This window comes from Calidris pugnax, unplaced genomic scaffold (genome assembly GCF_001431845.1).
Source record: "Calidris pugnax isolate Ruff unplaced genomic scaffold, ASM143184v1 scaffold398, whole genome shotgun sequence".
NCBI lineage: Eukaryota > Metazoa > Chordata > Aves > Charadriiformes > Scolopacidae > Calidris > Calidris pugnax.
Genome location: NW_015091280.1, coordinates 980049 through 1000650, shown reverse-complemented (window position 1 = coordinate 1000650; position 20602 = coordinate 980049). Strand labels below are relative to the sequence as shown.

The window sequence follows — 20602 nt, the reverse complement described above, 5'->3', positions numbered from 1 at the left end:
GTATATCAGGGAACCATGGTCTTTCCAAAACTAAGAGCTTTCTCTTCCCCAGATATTTGCCCTTGCCCCCCAGAAATTACTAAAATATCTTATGCCGAGAACTACTTTGAAATACACATTTCATAAACTAAATAACCACTGGCATAGAAGCATTTAATAATATAAGCCTGCACTTTATTTCTCTAATAAGCATCACAGATTAAAAAAAAAACACAAACAAAAAACCAAAAAAAGATCTTTATCTATGCTAAGTTACATATGGATAACCAGACATTAATGCTGCCCCTTTGCCCCCCCAGCTTTGGCTAGCCAAGGAATTGGACATGGATTTGCATGCTAAACACCAATTGACCTGAGAGGGATTGCTGTTGCTGATGCAGAGCAGACTGCTCTCTTGCTGAAAAGCCCTTAACCAGAGACATTCTGAGCAATTCATCAAACCAGCCAAAGAGCATCAGGAAAGTAACATATAAGGTTTCCAACATTACTTGCTTGCTATTACAGCCATCAACATGCACTATCAATGTTTTTGCTTTGGTAGATATTTTTAGATAACTGGAGAACAGTAATTTGATTCTCTAATTATGTTATTTGACCCATAAACAGGCACGGTTAGAGCACTCACTTCCTCCATTGTGAGTTGTTAGTAACACATTACTATCAGAGACTTGACCATCTTCCAGGAGCATACGTGAGGTACAAATCTTTTCCATTTTCCAGTAACCTATGATAGTGTAAGATGGTATTAGTACACTGCTACAGGTATGTGTTAATACATGCATATTTAATAACAACAGACTAACAAGTGAAGCATTCTCTTTTAGCACTAGCTTATTAAACATTTAACTAACCCTCTTTACACAAAACATACACTTTCACTGTTCCAGTGATAATACTAGCATTTACAATATATTTAAAAAATAAAATATTTGGGAAGAATTCAAGCAAATTTAAGAATACTTTATATATAAGAAAGGAAAGCAGGACAGCCAAAAATTGTTTTCAACAATAATGTTTATAGATACATAGTTGGTGTAGAATATGTCGATCTTACCCTTTCTTTTCAGGTACTCCGCAATGAGAGCAGCAATATGAATATAGCACATAGCAGCCTGTAATGAGAGACCAAGAGACACATACATGTTAAAGTACACACTTACAGAATATACATGCTAAGAAGGCACATGCTTTTCAAGTCATGCTGCAGAAAAGGGAAGACAAAATTAATAAAACCATGTACGAAACTAAAGGATTAACCGATGAAATCCTTCTTACATGTTAATTTAACTAGATGTCTCAGGTAAAAACACAGATTTGCTCAAGAAAACCATTAAGATTACTTAGTAAATAAGATATTCCTGGATTATGCACTGGAGTTTTGCATCATCCGTTTAGTTTTTTTGATGAGAAGGACAAAGTGTTATGAATGAAGCTCCTCTCCTCTGTGGTAGTGAGGGAGAAGAAAATCCTTTATGTAAGTTATGCCCTGTTCATAACTTCATCTATACTGCACCTACTGTGCCCGTTAGGGTTAAGCAGCAGAGGTGCTAACATGATATTTCCCGTCAGACACAGCTTCCCGTCTGACATTTCCAAGTCTCACTCAAGCAAATATCAGGTAGTCAGAATTAGACAAACTGGGATAATGAGAACATGGCATCTCTAGGTGTTTTTCAAACCTGTCTTCCTCTAATTTCAAGTGTATGAGAAAATCTGTATGTTTCTCTTAGATCACTATTGCTGTCTGTCTTTCAGAGCCCCTTTCATCAGAACATCTCAGCCTAAAGACAAATGGATTTCCTATTCATTTATTTACATTACCTCTGATAAATCTCCGTTTCTTGCGTGAATCTTGGCCATGCTTTCAAGCCATGTCCTACGTAATTCAGGTGTGCTGGCATACGAATTTGCTAGGCTGTACTGCAGATCCACAAGCATCTCAGGGTCTTTCTCATGCTCCTTCATCTGAGCTGTGGCCATTAAAACTGTTCTGATGCGTTTGGTCAGATCCTTCACCTCTGCTGGGAAATTAACGTTCTTTGGGAAAGATAAGCAACACATCACTAAAACCATCCAAAGAGCCACATGCAGAACCCCTGAACGAGCTAAAGTCCTGCTTATGGAAGCCCTTCTTCCCCTTCCCTAATTCAGTAGGCTTCGAAGCAGAGCCACAGCTCCACACTACGTACACGTTGTACACAAATCCTTGATGGTTTTTTACTGATGTGTCATAGCACCTGCCAGCTATCCCAGTCAGTCAGCTGTGCTACTGCCTGTGTGCAGCAACTCCACTGCAGCCAGCAAACAGAAACATTTGTTCCTCGGTTGCTTACTGCATCCAGAACCAGATTCTCCTAGACTTCCAGCTGACGAGCAGCACCGTGCACGAGAGATAGTGCTGCTTAACTACACTCACAGCACATCTCACCCCAGTGAATAAAGCACAACAGGCTGGCTCCTGGCCTTCTCACACTGCGCAAGATTAAAAGAGAGTCCTTGTATTACTCGTATCAGCTGCTCTCAACTCAGCTCTGCATTTTCTCTTTTTCAGGTGGGCAATGAAATACATTTCTATTTTCACACTTTTTTCCCCTTGTTCCATTTGTGTAAAAGTGAAAACATCTAGAAAAATGAAGCGAAATTAAATCCTCCCCTCTCTATGTCACACAGAGATAAGCGTGTTACAGAAACAGCGTGACTGACTGCAGTGCTGGGAAATCAAAGCTGGACTTTGGAAACAAATACAATTGTAACTGCATCCTATTTAATAAGACATCAAATTACTTATGCTAATTATCTACCAATTTGCTTATCCCAATTTTATTATTAGCCTCAGTGGAGACACCCTGAAGTCACCTTCAGAGAACAAAACCCAAAGCATAAAATTCAAAATGCATGTTGACAAATGTTTGGACAGGAATTGTAAAAATTAAAAATTGGAATCCTTTTCCAATACTTTTAGTAGAGACAATGAATTTAATAGGCAGAGGTAACTAATGTAAGTGCCTTTTTCAGGGGGTTAGCAAGCTGTTACAAAACCCAACGGCTCCACACGTTTTTGCTACAGGTTTACTGAACAGAGCAAAGGGACAGTTTGTAGACTAAAAATTGTCAACTGCAATTGTGTTTCATTAGTCACAACATATGATATCTTCTCTAACATCAGGAGAATGAACAAAATAAGCAGTGAATAACAAATAATTATTTCAAATAAAAATCTCCTTTTCTGTTTTTAAAATTATTTTCAATTATTAAGCTTCTGAGTCACAAACATTTTTGTGGATTTCAGGCAGCCTGAAAAAGGCACACTATGAATGCATAAATCACTGTCTAATAAAAGCCAGCAATTTTATTCACTGAAACACTTGCCTATCTGAAATTGTTGACCTTTTGCAAGTGGTAGTGATTGATAAAAAATGTTTCTTACTTTCATCTGCTTGTCTCCATTAGCAAAATTATTTATAATTGCAAGTGAATGCTGAAAACGAGATCCGCCAATCCCCGCATCCGCTATCAGCTGGCTCACTGCTTTGATGAGCTGTATGGGGGGAGCAAACACAGGCTGCAATTAGCAAAGAAAATCAAAGTTTCTGAATAGTTTTTAATCCATATTTTAACAGAAATTGATGTACCAGGCTAGCAGGGATACACTTTGATACCTGTCTTAAGAAGATAACATACAAACACAAGGACTGTGAGTAATCTTTCCAATGTTTGCAATTGCTCATATATTGCAGTTTAAGCACGTTGTTACTGGACTTTACATTTCTGTTACTATCCCATCAGATTCTGTTTAGTTCCTTCATTAGCTATGTTCTCACTGCTGTAAGCAATGCACGTGAATTAAGAATAGCCATTCATTTGGCTATTTATCGGCTGTGTGGCTACATTCACAGCTGCTGTCTCTCCTTGGAACACAGCCGGGCAGCCCAGGAACAGCAGAGAATCCAGCCCAATGTCTTCACACTTGGCAGGAAAATCGAGCTGCCACAGAGAATAGCCTGTCTGAGGACTCCAAAAGAATTACTTTGCTATGATGTATAAAAATAATAATGATAAAAACCAATGCACATAAGCTAAATACTGATGATCTCATGGTTCACTTACCTGTAGATGGGATCTGACTATTGATTTCTGCTTGTTAAATTCAAAGTTCTTTCTCATGAAAAAATAAAGAAGAGCAGATGCTTCTGTCTGGGTTGAACGTGACCTATGGTTACAGCACTTCAGGATTTCATAGCAGAGTGAACCGCAGAGATCTGCTTGTCCTTGGAAGAATGCTGATGGGAACTATTGAAAAAAATGCATGAATACTCTCAGGCCTTGGTACAGTTATTTTGAGTCAACACTTCTTTCTGTTAAGCTTTAGTAATAACGACTCTCTCTCCCATATTCATCAACACCAGGTTTTACTGAAAAAATGACCCACTGGCTAAACATAATCCCATGTGCAAATTAAAATTAAGTAAAAACTGCACATATGTTTTCATACAAACACCGTATGCAACGCCGCAATCAGACTGGCCACCAGGAAGCCCAGGCAGCAGCTGGGCACAGCAAGCATAAAGCAGAGCAGCCTCTCTGCAAGGAATGCAGAACAGCTACCCAGGCAAAGTGTGTGTGGGCTTCTGCACTGCCACAAAAGCTGCTCAGGAGAAAGAAAGTACTTTGAGTAGCAAAGTCAGCAAACTTCCAGTGGTCAAGGCTCTGAACAGCAAGAGACAACCGAGAGCAAAGGATGGCCAGCCTTGCTTACTCTCACTTCCCCATAGCAGTTGCTACCTGTGTGCTATGTTCTGGTTAGTTTTAAGGGGATCTCATCTAAGTCTATGACTTGGAAATTGTGCATCCTTTACAGAAGGCACAATGAAACCTTTGCAAAAGATCACACAAACATGTGATCATGCCACATGATCATTAATATACGTGCAATGCAAGCAAATAAACAATTTGACACATGAGCGTGTTTTTGTCCAAAAACAACTTCTCTGTTGGAAACAAGTTATTTGTAAAACTGTATTAGTTTGGATAAACTTTTGGTGAAGGGTATGGAATACTCTCCTGCAAGCTCCTCTGGAGACAGCTGTAATGATTCATTGCTGGATTCTGAAACCCAGGCATCTGTCATGAAGACCATGTACCTCTAGAGTTTCAAGTTTTCTTTCATGGGTGGTAAAAACATGAAAGCCGGTAACATAGCCACATACCCCAGATCTGGACATTATTTATCTCTTTACCTGACAAGTTTCACTTTCTTAGTAAGTTTTTCATTTTCCAGAATAGAACAAATTTTTCAGATATTTTGAACTTCTCTCTTTTTATCAGCAATAAATAAAAAGATCCTTGTCAGGAATAAGCATTAATACAGTGAAGTTCAAAACTCTTTCGAAGTACCTGATTGTCCCCAGGTGGCACTTGCTGTAACATTAATAGGTCAGACTGATAAAATAAAACTGTAGTTACCTTGGCTACAAACAGCCGTAGGGCAGCAAAGACGTGCTTGAGAGCTGCTGCTGACTGGTTGATTTGCAAAAAGAGCATGTGTGTGTCAAAGACTTTCTTCATCAATGCATTCTGGCAATCAGATTGCTGGAGCTGCCTCTGAAAAGTTCACAGACAAGACAGGACGCTGTGGTTATTAGGGTGAATAAACAGAAGAAGGATCTGCTGGACTTTACATCGGAGCATTCCTAGGGAGATGCTTTCTTCAATGGAAAATCTCTGCGGATGAGACATTCCCAGCTTGCTGCAGACTCCTTTTACATGGCGGTTTTTCAAGGATGGCACTTTCCTGTGCTTGTACTCCTACGTATGGATGCTATACACTAGATTGAAGGGCTAGGGTAGCAAAAAGGAGATACTAAATCTAGAAGGAGCTGCCTGCTGTATTGTGGCTGTGAGACATTCAGCAAGTCACCTTGGCCAATATTGATCGGGCAATTTTCGAAGATCTAGAAAATCCACCTGAGGACTTGAAGAGATACAGATGATAAACAGTTCAGAAATCTTTTGTCTACAACCTCTGAAATCTAGTGGGATAAGCACCACTCAGATAAGGTGATGTATGAGCACTGCACTTTAATGCAGCTCCGGGCTGTACATAGGCCTGGATACCTAGGATGCTGCTCTTCCACATCCTTCTATTCTGTTTGGGCATTGTGAATCAATTTCTCCATAAAATACCTTCACTGAGGACTGAAATATTTTATTTCTCTATCCTGCTGTCTCAGGCTCTTCAAATTTTCTGTGTGCCTGCTCCACCAGGCCTTCCTTCCACCACATACCCCACATGGCACCAGTTCAAGCAGAAAATGAAACAGAAAAAGGTACCTGGTGATTCAGAGTGTAAAGACACAAGAGGTCGAGGATGGTGAGGGAGACTTCTGTAGCGATGTTTGCCTCTGTGTCTACATACTGTACAATGTCTGTTTCGTTGGAGCTGCCTGCAACATATAAAAGGCAAGATGATCAACAACCTTCTGAGTGTAGCTAAACATGATGCAATCTGCAATCTGGTCACTAAGTCTCAGCACAGCACAGATGGGTTCCTAACTGTACATTTAACCAAAGGGGTATTTTGAAGAAAACTGTTCACAGGAGATGAAAGGAGAGGGAATTTTAGACAATTTTTACCAGCTGCACCAGTGATGTAAGTATATTCTTTCATTGTTTCTGCTTGTCCTCAAAGGAAGAGAGAAACTTAATTGGAAAGTGGGATAGATGATTTTGATCTCATCATTTAAAGAACCTTCTGTCATGAAAAGCAACTTTTGTTGCTAGGTCTAATAAATGTATATTACAGTCAGTGTAATCTGCTCGTACAGCAAGGTACATAATCATAGATGCAAGAGATGCTGTGAAGGGAGGAATAACTTGTTATTAAGGCTATTTAAATGTGTCAGGTTATTGTAATTAGTTTTGTTTCCAAATGACCTTTGACCAAATTTAAGCTCAGATTTCATAGTCTCCTGAAAAGCACAGGCAAAATCAGTGGCTCTATTCATGTTTAGGCTCTTCTTTTCAGGCTGTCTTACACTGGCACTCATGAAAACGGATTTAATCGTATAAAACCTGACCCAAAGCCCGTAGAATTCCAGAGGGAAGTAAATATTTTCTTGTACTTACTTGCAGTGCTGCTGTCTATCATCTGCAAGAGTTTGGGGTTAGAAAGTGCATTTTTGCCGCGGATTATTGGTAGCGTTTGAGATCTGTGATGCTTGTGGCCATCATGACTAGAAGTAGAATGCATCCTGAAATTGAAAGGTATCATTAAAAAACAGAAACAAAGAATAAACTATCATGCCTACAAAGAATTTTTCCATGTCAGTTAGAATTTTCTGCAGTACTTCTCAAAGGCCAAGTTAAACAAACTGATGGAAATTTTTTCAGAGAAAGAAAGATGAAGAAGAAAGTCAGTGAGGTGGACAAGACAAACAGATGTGCTGTGATTTCTTGAGATCACAGGAGACAAAGCACTCATTGAGCACTAAAAAAAAGCATCAGCTTAAATAGCTGGCTAACGTTTAGAAAACTCCCTTTGGGTGAAGAGAACTGAGATGAGTTCTATTAACTCAGAATACAAGAAAAACGTATCCTGCTCATGAAAGAACTATTGCAGCTTCTACGAGGGGAAAAAAATGGTGACAAACTGACAATGACAGTAAAAACATATGCATGCATATGTGTGTGTTCCTTTAACCCTCTTTGATGCTGACAAACCTATCATTAATTTATAATGAGAAGCTTAGAACTAAAATACCAATGCTTATCATAATTTTTGTTAATATTTTTAATTTGTAACCACTATAGAACTCAGAAAGATTTAACATCTCTCAAAATTTAGGTCACTTATTAAAATACACTTTTATTTAGCTTCTTTAAAAAAAGTAGCTTTCTAAATTTGCATAATTTAAAAATATTCTAGGACAGAATTACTTCCTGCACCTAGCTAAACCCTCTTTTGTCTTGGCAATTTTTTTACAAAAATAATTTAGAAGATTAACATTTCAGATTTTAAAAAAGGAAGAGTCCCCAACACAGGTACGGAATTAATGGTCAGACTTTTCCCCATCAATGTGGTAGTCTTTCATCAAAGGTCACAGTGGAAGGATTTGGGTGGACATCCTGGCAAACTAATGGATTTAGAACATGTGGGAATTTAATCTCACGGGGTTTTTTTTATGTTTGGGGCGGGGGGGAGGAAATTTTGTTTTCATATGAACATTTCAGCAAACAGAAATACATAAATGTAAGTGCAATTTAGAGCTGATCAGGAGCAATACTTCAACTCTCAACTCATTATCAAAAAATGCTCTGTATAACAAGAGGCCAAACAAATAGCCATTTGGACAACAAAGTGAGGGGCTAACACGTGAAGGCCCTGGAGACAGCAGAAATGTGACTTAATTTTCTGGATTGCCATCATGTTGGTTCATCCGCAAAATGCAACAAAACAACATCCTAAAGGCTGCTTCTCACTTCCAGCTGGGGTAATGAAATCAGTGCTGCTTCTTGAAAACTGCACACTGGAGGAACCAAGACAGAAATGTGGCAGAGAAAGCAACTTTTCCCCTACTTTGTTCCATTCCAAGGTACGTACATATAATTGTGAGCATATTCTAGCTACACGTAAATGAGAAAAGTCAATGATCCAAGCTCATGAGGGAGGGCGACTTTCTCACCATGCTCTTAGATACAAACACAAACTGCACAGAGTAAAAAGTTTGCTTTCTCTCTAGAGTTTTACAATATTAACTAAGCCCTAAAAGGATCAAAAAGGTTATTAAAGATGTGCTGCACTTGCTGCTTGTTACCATACAGTCCATGAAAATGATTACATCTTGCAATGTTTAGACTAAGAAGATGGAGGAAAAAAAGACTAGGAAAGAAAGATTCTGTAACTGGCAACATGGACATAACTGTACAGGATTATGTTACACTCAGCAGCATGGAAGTAAAAATATGGGTGTCAAGCAAACCTACTCTGAAGTTTGACTTTGTGTTGCTAGATACTTCCCCCTCTGCAACCCCGGGTTACTGGGGAGAAACGAATCCCCCAATGCTGTAAATGCATCCATATTTACCCCTAAAGCAGAAAGGATTCCACAAAACCACAAGGTTGCAGACGTATGAGAACTCCTTCAGGTTGGGGAAAAATGTGGATTATCTTTCAGATAGTGATCTGAGCTGAAAAGAACAGCTACTGTTTTCGCAATACTTAACAATATTGACAGTAACTAAGGATTCTTCTGAACATTTTAAACATAACATTTTAAACAACAGCTTATAAGTCAAGGTGAATTTAAAGGGACTCAATTCTTTTACAGTTTATGGCTTTGTGAGCTCTAAAATGTGTCACATGTCGTGTCAAGCTCTTTTCAGTCAACACCGTGACAGTGAACAAGGGCTGGAGGATGACAACAAAGATTGTGGTTTTATAGGAGTTAAAAATACAACGTGTCATTACCATTGCGAGAGCAGACCCGATGCCTGGCCAGAGGAGTTTGAACCTTTAAGGGTTCCATTATTCTGGGTGGCCTGAACAAACTTAAAAGCAGCAGCAATTTTCCTGTTAAGAGAAAATAACTGTTAATCTGTTACGGAACGTGACATTGATTTTGCCATGCCTCTGAAGAATAAATACAGGCCTGACAAAACCTGCCACAGAGCATGGACTGGTTCATTTGGTGACCTTTCGTTTTTCCACAGTATGACATATAGACAGTTCACAGTGGTAACATTAAATTAAAAATGAAACATCAACTGAGACAAAGTGCGTATTTCACATTTCACAGCTGGAAGACAGGCTCTTGCTTCTTCAGAAAATGGGTAGAGTTTTGTTTTTTTTTTTATTGCTGTGGAACATTTATCTATGCCCATTAAAACTATTCTTTCCATTATGTGGATGAAAAATAAAGTGTTTAAATTCCTTTGTTTGGCATGTGCACAGAAACACAGTTGAGAATGGCTCAGTATTTGGGTTATAAATGCAGTAGTGAGTATCATATCTTCACATGCAATTAATCTTTTACACCAGGTTTGTACTTGGATGTCCAGAACATCATGGTAACATTGTTTGCATTAAAGAAAAAATGAAGCATACGTTGGCTTCAGTATGTCAGGCTGATGCTTTCAGGAGAAAACTAATAGATACACTGTTAACCTCATTTAAGCCTAATGTAATGCAGTAATATTTAAATACTGTAACATACAGTCTATAACTAGATAATTACCTTACAATATTGCGTTTTCCTAGATACCTGAAATTTTGCAGACAAACCCTGAAAGATAAAACAAAACATTTTATGTCTATTAATGTCTTCCTAATTATGAAAAATTCCTGAATCTTAGTGCCTCAAAGAGGTCTGTGGCTTATGTCCCTCCCAGTAAGAACACAGAATAGAACACAGCAGTTCCCAGCCTGGGGATGCACAAGATGTGGCACCACTTCCCACTCCCTTGTTCTGTTTCTCCATGGTTGAAGATTCCTGCTCGGTGAGGAGGCAAAGTCAAATACTTGGCTGCAAAAGCATTGCTTCTTCCCCAGTTGAAGTCAAATAATTCACACTTCATTTACGAGACAGTGAGGAAATCCATGCTACCTGCATGGATTCTGCAGACGTGCACAGATTGGATTGAGCAAACCACCTCGGAGATGTGAAAAGCCAGTAATCTTGCACTGCATGGCTTTTCTTATGGTTTGGAAGTTTTGGGGAGCTAAATACTTTTCCCAAGGAAAGAACAGAATCTCAACCTCAAATATGGAAACTACTATGAAAATCTTTTATAGGAGAGATACTTGAAGCACTATGCCTCCTGTTCATGGAAATGACTAACATATTGGAGGATAAGGATTTTATTAGTAATGTCTCATTACAACTTTGGAAGATATGGCAAAATAATCTAAGATACAAGAGCTATTCTCAGGCTACTCCACTAAGAGGACAAACCCAAAAAGAAATTATTTGCAGCAGTCACTTTAGAACATAATAATTTAACATAAAAGCAACCAATCACAAAGTGAACTTACTCTAAAATGCTGAAAAAGTCCGTTATTTCTGAGAATGGTGCTCGCAACCAGTAGGAAATCAGTGCATCTAAAGGGAGATATTAAAATATATTATGTATCTGTTACAGGAAATTAGACTTGACCCAAAGCCTGTAAAATACACTGATAATTGTTCTAAGTTAATGTTTGTTTGGATTCAGCATTCAGAATATTTTACAATCACATAAATCAGGTAGTAAGGGCAGATTTTCTTACCTTCTGAAATGGTTTTCATAATGTGAAGGAAACACATAAGAAGGCTTCTAGTTTCAGCTTGATCCAACTTGTCAAAACGAAGAGTTGATCCAATCAAAGACAAAGGTCGCATGATCTGTTGAGTTGACAGCAAAGGGCCTTGTTAAGTCTAGTGACAGGTTTCCACCTCTAGTAACCGTTTCCAACATTTGCACATGTACCTTTTCACACGTGTCAGTTCTCTCACTGTTTTTTTCATTGGTACTTGGGTTAGATTCAAGACTTGCTAAGGAAGCTCTGGAGTCAGCATGGTTTGCTGCAGAGATAGCTATTGATGAAAAGGCTGTAAATGAAAGTCATAGCAAACATGCTAAACTAAACATTTATGGAGACAAAAACTAACAAGAAAAATGGAAAACTTAAAATGTGTCACATGCTGGATTGACATCAGTGCTTTGAACTTCCAATAGCAAAGCTATCGATGGTAATGATATTGACATGTTTAGTACTGAAAACATGCAACAAGTTGAAGTAAAATGATTCAGTTTGCCATTATTCATGGCACTAAATTGGCCTGTTGCATTCCATAAGGCCTGACCTAAAGCCACAAAAATCAGTGGAAAGATGCCCATGCACTTCCCTGAGTTTTGAAATGGAGGTTTGGAGGAAGTGAAGAACATAAGTTGTTTTTCTACCCTTCCATTAAGTCTGGAAAAACTAGTAATACTTGCCTCCAGGAGACTTCAGGAGTTTTCAGAAGAAACCTTGGAACTATTCTTAAGTCAGGCAGAGACTACAAGAATGAACTCAGGCACAGGGATTTGTGAGAGCCTGAATACTGGCATCGTTCCAAAGCAGGAGAGTGAGTGAAGCAGTGGAATAGGAGAGGCTTCACAAGAGAAATAAAAATCAATCCATAAACACCCAAAGGGAAGAGAAACATTGCATACCATGTTTCCCTAAATATTACATAAAATGGGTTAATGATATCCTTTATGAATACAAAGCAGAAAGCACAGTGGTTTGAGATACACAGAAATCTACCTGTGTGCACGTTCAATCTGTCATTTATACCTGCTATAGAGTTCAGAACATCTTTGGAAAAGGACGTGTCCACAGAGTTTGCATGTTTCATTGCTGTCTGGCTCTGAAATCCTCCGGCTGTGCTCAAGTCATCCCTAGACCCCTGTATTTTGAAAGAAACAGAACAAACTCCTGTAAATTATATCACTCATAACTTTCATGATGACAGCACACCAGACAGGCTTTTCTTAGACACTGAGCTTGAAAACCTACTTTCAGCTGTTTAGACATGACAGCCTTAAAAGATCAAGGCTCAACATAATATGCCAAATAGTTACCCACAATATAAAACCCTCTCATAATTGAAGTTGAAAAGGACATATCAAGTGTAACACTGTTTGCTCCTCAAACGCTAGCACAGCACTGGGAAAGAAGCATTACCGGCTGTCAGCAATCATCAGATGAAACAGGGTCTTTTGTTGGAAGTACTGAAAAACACAGCGCCCCTCCAAAAACCTGTTTCTAGTTTTTAAAGCAGGGCTATGTTTATAACACACCTAATCTTTTAAGAAATAAACAAACATGCTCCTCCACATGCGCAGTTTGTGTGGATTTTCTGTGGTGGTAAAGCTGTTTTATGATGCTTCTGTACTCCTCTGCTCCTTCAGCTACTTGTGTGCATTCCCTCTGCCTCCTGGTTTAGCTCATGGTCCCTCTGTTGTGCCAGTGAAACTGCCTGTGGGTGCATGATGTAACTCTGAAAAGAATCTGTGGGTGATGGGAGATTTTCCCGACAACAATATCTCCCAGTCACCAGCCAAGGGACTCGTCTGAGGACAGGGTCCTCAGCCCCCAGCCCGTGGCACCAGGACAGATGTACCAGACCGACTGACTGGGGCTACAAACCTCTAACTTTGAGTTTCCAGCCCTAGGACTGCCAGTGTCCTGGGTCTGTTCCAGACCCACAGTCTGTACCCTGCCAGGACAGACTCCCAGAGTCCTGCAACTGCTCCGCAAATCGTGACCTTCCAAATTAAACATAGCGGGTGCAAACAAATCAGCATTTTCAGAACTGCACTTAGTTAGCTAATTTGTCACCAGCATACACTTGGATGTCTTCCCATCAGATTGACGGGGTCAGACCTCAGTTTGATCGTTTCAGTGTTCTGAAAAATCACATGAATTACCTGATTGGAAGTATTGATATTGAAAAGGAACATATCCTTCATGTAAATCCTTGGCATATTGTCCAAAAGCATTCCATAAAGCGGCATGTACAGGTTTGCTATTTGTGCCTGTTTTGCCTAAAAAATAAAAGATACAACATATTCCTGAAGAAATTAATTAAGGTATTCTAGCGGCTAAGGAAGTTTCATATATGTTTAGCTACTGTACGAACAAGCAAATGAAAAAGTTTCTTTACCGGCTCTGCGTATCGATCATCAAATGAATGCTTTGCCATTAAGTTTTTAAGCACAGCCAAAGCTAAGTGCCTAATATCCTGGTCTTCTTGCAAGGCAAAGCCAACCTCCCGCAGCAGGACTCCAATTAGAAAATGTTTACGGCAAAATTCATTGGTCAATGTGTACTCTGGAATATCTTGGAACAGACCAGACAAGAATGCTTGAGTTATTATAGAGGTTACTTAACACCACCACCACCACCCATTTGCCAAATTTTCAATAACTTTTATTGATTTAATTCACTGTTAAACCTTAATTTCCTAATCTGACCACTCCATTTTGCTCCCTCACTTACTAAAATGAATGAATCTAATATTATTATTTCTCAAAATCATGCAGTTTTTACAATCTAATAATAAAAGGCAATTTATATACACATTCCTATATAAGAATCTCAAATGTTTTGCGCATAATAAGACTATTAACTTCTTTAAGGCAAAGAGTCCAAATTGTTGTTCCTATATTCTAGCTAGAAGAGATCTAAACCACAGAGATCCAGGCTAATTCCACTTTGGAAAATGGTAAATAACTTTCACCTAAATTTGCCACAGCTCAGTGCCAGCAGTCAAAGTAAATCTTAAAACCCTTGACGCACAATTCTGCTTACTTCTTACACACTCATTTTGTTCATACCTGATGTTCGATACTCCTGTGTTGATTCTGAAGGTGTCACAGGGTCTTCATTTTTCATAAATATAAAACAAAAATAGTCACAAATAATGCACATTTTTTACTTATTAAGTGTAGAAGATATATTTGTTTCATTTGGTGTTGGTTTTTATTTTTAAAATTTGACTCAAATTTGAATGAAACAGCTTCTACAGCTAAAGAAAGCTGAGTGTCAGAACTGAACTAATTTTTTGGTGTTGAAAATTGAAGCAAAAAGGAGAGAAGGGCCCATAGTTTGAGATGCTGCACTGAGAGATGATTCTGCCTTCCACTCTCAGTAGCTTAAAGAACCGCATTCCAGGTGAACTCCCCAGAATCCATGGAAAACTATCAGAACTGGGAACTGTGCCCAGCACCTTTGAAACCAAAGGAAAAGCACCCAGCACCGGGCATTGGCCACAAAGATAGGTTTGAAATAAGAGATTTCAGTGCACAGATGGGACACACGGGTGGCTGCTGGCTTTGGGGCATGGGCAGGGTGGATTTTCCTCCTGTGGTAGAGCATAGGCAAAATGTTCATGCTTCTCTGCAAAACATGGGTTACACACAGTATCCCCTGCCTTGAGAAGCAGCTCAGGAGGCATTTCTAACAGATTCTGAAATAGGCCTCTCTTGCTTCACTGCTCCAAGTAGAACACTGCAGTATGTAGTGACCACGTAAAATTCAGGATTGCCAGAGGCCAAGAAAGTAAATGCAGTTGGGAGAAAAGGGCTATTGCATGCATGGGACCTGCCTGCCAGCCCTAGAGACACTCTGAAGCAAAGGCTTATTATCTGAGAGATGGATGTTTCCAAACTGCTGCTGCATGCCCAGTTCAGATCTTCCCCACAAAGGAGGGGCTGTCACATGGACAAGTCACACTCCCAACAGCAGCAGGGAAACCTGTTCCCAAATATTTAAAAGTTTCACAGTGCCCTTATCGCTGCCTCAGCTTCTTCACCTTCCTGTCATACCTGTTCAACCCCCTCCCAAGGCTACTGCAGCTTTAGCAATTAATCCTCAGAAATAGTCCATTTGTCTCAAAACTCCCGGTGAAGTAGTCACCTCCCACCAGCTAAGTGGGCTGTCAGGGGTTGCATTTATTTAAAGGCATTCTGAAATGATGTCATTTTTTTTTTTACACTGGTTAAATACCACACCTGAAAAACCACTTGGGGCTTCTGTGCCCGATGTGCAGACACGATACTTCAGAGAGTTAATCGTTACCTGCTTTTTGAACCTTCTGATAATTTGCCATTGTACAGAAACCTTTTCAGGGTGGCACCTTACCAGGAATGTTTGAAGACCGTATGGGTAGGCACAGAGGGATGAAGTGCTCATGGTGACAGACTTCTTGGAGAAAGTCAAATTTGAACTGATGTAAAGTCTGAAAATCAGAACAGGCAATGGCTCAGTTCACATTAAACCAGGGAAAATGGTAAGACAGAGCTGCACTACTATTTACCTCTCCCTCAAAATTCATACCCACACCCAAGAATGAAACCTTATGTCTTGTTATGCCAAGCTGCATGAATAACAAACATTTAGGTTTTGTCTCTGATATCAAATGAACTTGTAACAGTCAAACAAGCTTTCTGGATTCCTCAACTCTGATTTGCCATTGAAGATGTATTGATAAATATAAGATTGATCCAAGCTAAATATTTAAGGTATATTTAAAGCTACACTCGGTCTTTTGTTGGTATATACTATAGCATAAAACCATAGTGAAGTATCTTCTCCAGTTCGCACAAATTTGAGACTGTCCTAATTATTATGCCTTTCTTTTTTTCACACCCTCCACCCCTTCTTTTTTTGGTCAACTAAATACAAAGTTTCAGCCACACAGATCAGATCCAAAATTTATTGATAGTGGTGGAAACTTCCTCTATTGAGCCCAGTGAGTTGCAGCTCTGAAGGATTTGGGTATTATATAACTTTGGTATTATTTCCTTAATATCTCCCTCCCAAGAAGGCATCCATGATCTTTTGTGCTTGCAATTACCTAGAAATTTATCATTCCCACTATAATCATGTGCCACTGAGGCATAAAGATAATACATGACATCCAGTAATAAATTTTTATTTCCACCTTCTCAGCAGCAGAAAGCAGTCATTGAGTACAACCAATATGGCACTGCATCAATCTAGGTCAAATGTTTCCTCAGCATTAAAAAGCACTTGTAAAGATCTTTTATTTGCCTGTGTTTAAGTCTGTCAGTCCCTAAAATTAATTTGTAGCATTTCTGCTGCCACCATCAAGGTAGGATACCTGGAACACGCACTATTCAGAGTCTACCGAGTAACGGACGGTGGGGAAATTTTTCCCTGAAATGTTTTATTGAGCCGTAGTACCTTGTCAGGGAAACAGCTGGACATGCAATTCAGGGTCTAATGGCAAATACAGAAATGAAGCACCTGAAATGTGTTTCCCAAGAGGAACTGTGACATTTTGAGGGAACACAACAATGAACTGAATTCTAATGAGGCATTTCAACTTTTGAATAAATACTTCTCAAAACAATATTTAAATGTCAAAATCTGGAATACTGTGAGGGATATTTCTGTGGAACAGAAATGATGGTGCTTCACTCACAATTACAATAAATTCAAACTGCAATGTTATAGACTGACACACCCACAAACTATTTATTCAAGCAGCAATATACACTGTTAAATTTTCTGCAGAGAAAGGTCAGATTGCAGGATCATCTTTTTGGTACATAAACAATCCAGTTAAAGCAGCAAAAGACACACAGAAAGAAATCCTGCAGCATGTTTAAACGACAGCCTCTTGCTTAGGTATCTGACTGAAGATGAAAACAACACAAGGCCTCTCTCTCCTTTAGGTCAGAAATCTCTGATTTTAATTTGTGGCTATTGTTTTCAAGTTCTCAAAGCCTGCTCCAGTGGTACATCTGTCTCAGCTCCACAGTGATTCTGCTTCCACACGTCCTGGCAGATGGCCCTGGAGGGATGCTGAGGGGCTGGCAATGCTCACGCACTTACTGCCAAGGAAGTGCTAAATTCTGCTCTGCACACTGAGTAATCTAAGGCTTTTCCACTGGCCGTTAATTGGCTTTTTTAATTAAACATCTGTTTCTGTGATCGAATGTACTTAGAGAAGTTTGAAACGTGGAAACAATTTTCAGATTGCATAATATTATTTTCAGAATGACAGACTTCAGGCTATGACATTAATACTGAGAAACTTCATTCTACATCTGTTCCAGAGATGAGGTGAAAGACCCGAGTGCAGCACGAAGCTGGTTTCAGTAAAAAGCAAAAGAGACCTGGAATAATCTCACTCATTACCTACAAATGCCCAGATCACCACTAAAGAATTATAAAAAGATAATGGGCAAAAGTTTTGTAAGCTTTATCGGGAAAGATGAGTCATTTAAAGTGTATATCTTGGATACATTCTGTTATCTACCATCTTATGTGTTCTGATATGATAGCTCAGAAACCCAGTCATGAAAGAGAAAAAGCCTGTGACTCATCCTGATGGATGAAGAGTAAAGGAGTCAAGCTGAATAATTTTGGGATCTCTTGCAGTTTGAAATTTATTGTTAAAACTATATCACTAGCTATTAGAGGGATTATAGAAGAAATTCAGGCTGCGGGGAATTTTCCTCATAGCACGCACAAAGTAATTTGGAGCAGACTGGCTTTCTTGCATCATCAATGAGGTAAGAACACACCACTCATTCAAAGTAACTGAGATGTTACATTCTCGCTTGCATTTACACAGTGGTAACTTGTTCATATGCTCTTATTTTAATCTCCTCAAAGAAAAGTACTGTCAATTGATGCAGATATTTATAGACCAAACCACAAGTGAACCCTCTGAAGAATCAAAGCTTAAATTCAAGGAATTTCTGACTGGTCAGCTTTTTGCATGCTTTGGTCTGAGCCGTCTTTGCAGAGCCTGCCTTCACACTGTTCAGCTCGTAGTTGATTTGACACGGCTATTTACTCTCAGGAAAGGGGATACATGGCTTAAAACCAAGAGGTTTTAACAGATATTTACAGTAAATTTTTTCACTGACTTGACTTCTGATCATGATGAAGCCATAGAATAGATCACAGTTTCAATATAAAAATATTCTGCTTACAAGTCACTTCAGAAAAAAACCCAAAATACAACACCCCACCCTCCAAAAAAATCAAAACCATACCTTGCTATCTCCTGTTCCAAACATACTTATATAATTGTTGACAATCTTGAACAGAAATCCACGATCCATGAATGTAAAACAGCGCTAAGAAAGGGGGGAAAAAAGAATTATTATTATTATTGTATAGCCAAAAAAGCAGTACATGACCTCACTTACCTGGCTGTTTGCCTTGTGTCACCTGTAACTTGATTCATTTGTGCAGGTGAAGGTAGTCTCATAGCAAGGCAAGGAAAACCAGGTGAATCTGCCTTGATTTTTAAATATATTTTCAGTAATAATAAATTAATTAAACTTTTCATTTTCACTGTGTCTACAGTCTGAATTAACTATCACAGCATACAGTGCACTAGGAGAAAGCTTATCTAATGGAAGTCATTAATGTACGGCAACTCTCACTCACTAGAGGTGGTACGTGATGGGACCTGACCTGAATATCTCCTTCAGTCACACAGCAATGACTCTCGAGGAATCAATCCAGCTGCAACACTTGCTGTCTATAAGCTACATTATCTCTCTGGGAGCAAATATGCCACCACATTACTTTACGATGAGAACGCTGCTCTTCCTGACTGATGGGGCTGAATAGCCAGAAGGTGTAAAGGTTTTTGAGGGCCTTGGTGCTACAGGTACTGACATTTTCTCCTTGCAGGGTCAGCCTACCAGCTAGGGAATGTGATCTGGACTCCCCACCTTCTCCGGTGTTCCTGAACTCTGCAAAACTAGCAAAGCCCTGAGCCTTCTGCCACACAGCATTTAAACTCGACTGCTGCAATCCCAGCCTGGAGAAAGCCATATCATCTCTAACCTGTGTAATTCTTTCTGGCAGATGAGATTCGAAAATAAATTAAAACCAGCCACATGCCATATCATATAATGCAACATTACTGTCTTCCCAGTTTAGCTGAGTAACACACAAAAATAGCATTCAAATCTGCAACACCTCTGTCAGTGCAATACCATTTAACCACTGACTGAGCCCCTCCATTTATGCTGCTGCCTCAAACTAGCCTCAGCTTCCAAATGATACAACACTATGGACAGATATAGCTCAATGTCATTATGCCAACAGCAACTATGGCTTCCATATGGTATCAGCAACAGAGGCCAACACAGTGGACAGCAAGTTTATTATTTATTTCACCTATGCGTGAAAGGAGAAAAATTCACCTCCAGTTTGTGGTTGTTTTCCTTATAACCTCACAGGAACATTTTATTGCTGGACTACTGCTCACTCCTAATGATATGCTTCAATTTGTGATAACAGATTTGAGCCTGCGTTTCAGTGTGTACTATATAAAATGTTTGCATTAAGCATGGGGAAATAAGCACATATGCTGTAAGGACAAAATATCTCACCTTGAGAAATTTCGCAGTGCTGTAGTTTGCATTCCTGGTTTCTTCAAGAGCATCCTTGTACTTCCAAACAACATGGTCTGCTAAGACCATCACAAGTGTATCCAGCTCAGTTTGAAACGATTCTGGAAACCTTTGAGTTCGAGAAACCTAAGCAGGGAATAGATCATCACTTGAGAGTGAAAAACGTTGCACATTAAACCTGAAAATACATTCAGGCCAAGAATAAAGACAATAAAACACAGGTCATTCAACATAGAAAAAAAATATTCCTAGAGTTCCATGGACCTATTCTGAGTATAAACACCCAAGGGAGAATGTGATCCACAGGCAAACAAGAATTCTTATCCTCAGATTCCAGCACAAGTATACCAGAAGCATCTTTGATAATCAGGCAGAAAGAGGTCAAAGCACTGATCTCCAGCTATGTAGAGTTTCTAGATCATTTATTTGCTGTCTGGCATAATTACCTGTTGGGTAACCAGCACAAATTAGAGAATTCTCATTCCATTCTAGCCCACCCATTACAAAGTTGATGCAACTGTATTTTCAGCCCACAAGTTCTGTATAAGCAACAATAGGTTTGAGCCTAGCAGGTAATATAATGTTTTTGTGGGTAAAAACAATATTTTACAAGGTATAACAGTGTTTCTTTTTTTGACCAGTCAAGAGGAAAAGTCCAGGTATGGGT

The 20602-nt window shown here is 39.2% G+C and overlaps 1 protein-coding gene across 9 annotated transcripts in view; it reads right to left on the bottom strand.

Moving 5' to 3' along the window:
• Nucleotides 1–20602, bottom strand: part of DOCK10 (dedicator of cytokinesis 10) — a 130533-nt gene that overhangs the window by 16324 nt on the left and 93607 nt on the right. For 5 of the 9 annotated variants that reach the window (XM_014960680.1, XM_014960677.1, XM_014960682.1 and 2 more), the window contains exons 28-47: nt 19915–20061; nt 18559–18642; nt 15668–15764; nt 14362–14406; nt 13689–13864; nt 13453–13569; nt 12317–12428; nt 11464–11585; nt 11264–11378; nt 11030–11096; nt 10233–10280; nt 9467–9568; nt 7126–7250; nt 6331–6443; nt 5464–5601; nt 4108–4290; nt 3428–3538; nt 1822–2037; nt 1055–1112; nt 626–724 (exon numbers count right to left, since the gene is read on the bottom strand). In XM_014960680.1, the coding sequence (XP_014816166.1) occupies nt 626–724; nt 1055–1112; nt 1822–2037; nt 3428–3538; nt 4108–4290; nt 5464–5601; nt 6331–6443; nt 7126–7250; nt 9467–9568; nt 10233–10280; nt 11030–11096; nt 11264–11378; nt 11464–11585; nt 12317–12428; nt 13453–13569; nt 13689–13864; nt 14362–14406; nt 15668–15764; nt 18559–18642; nt 19915–20061 (2275 nt within the window). The remainder of the gene's footprint in view (nt 1–625; nt 725–1054; nt 1113–1821; nt 2038–3427; nt 3539–4107; nt 4291–5463; nt 5602–6330; nt 6444–7125; nt 7251–9466; nt 9569–10232; nt 10281–11029; nt 11097–11263; nt 11379–11463; nt 11586–12316; nt 12429–13452; nt 13570–13688; nt 13865–14361; nt 14407–15667; nt 15765–18558; nt 18643–19914; nt 20062–20602) is intronic. The other 4 variants (XM_014960685.1, XM_014960686.1, XM_014960683.1 and 1 more) reach the window with 3 other exon arrangements.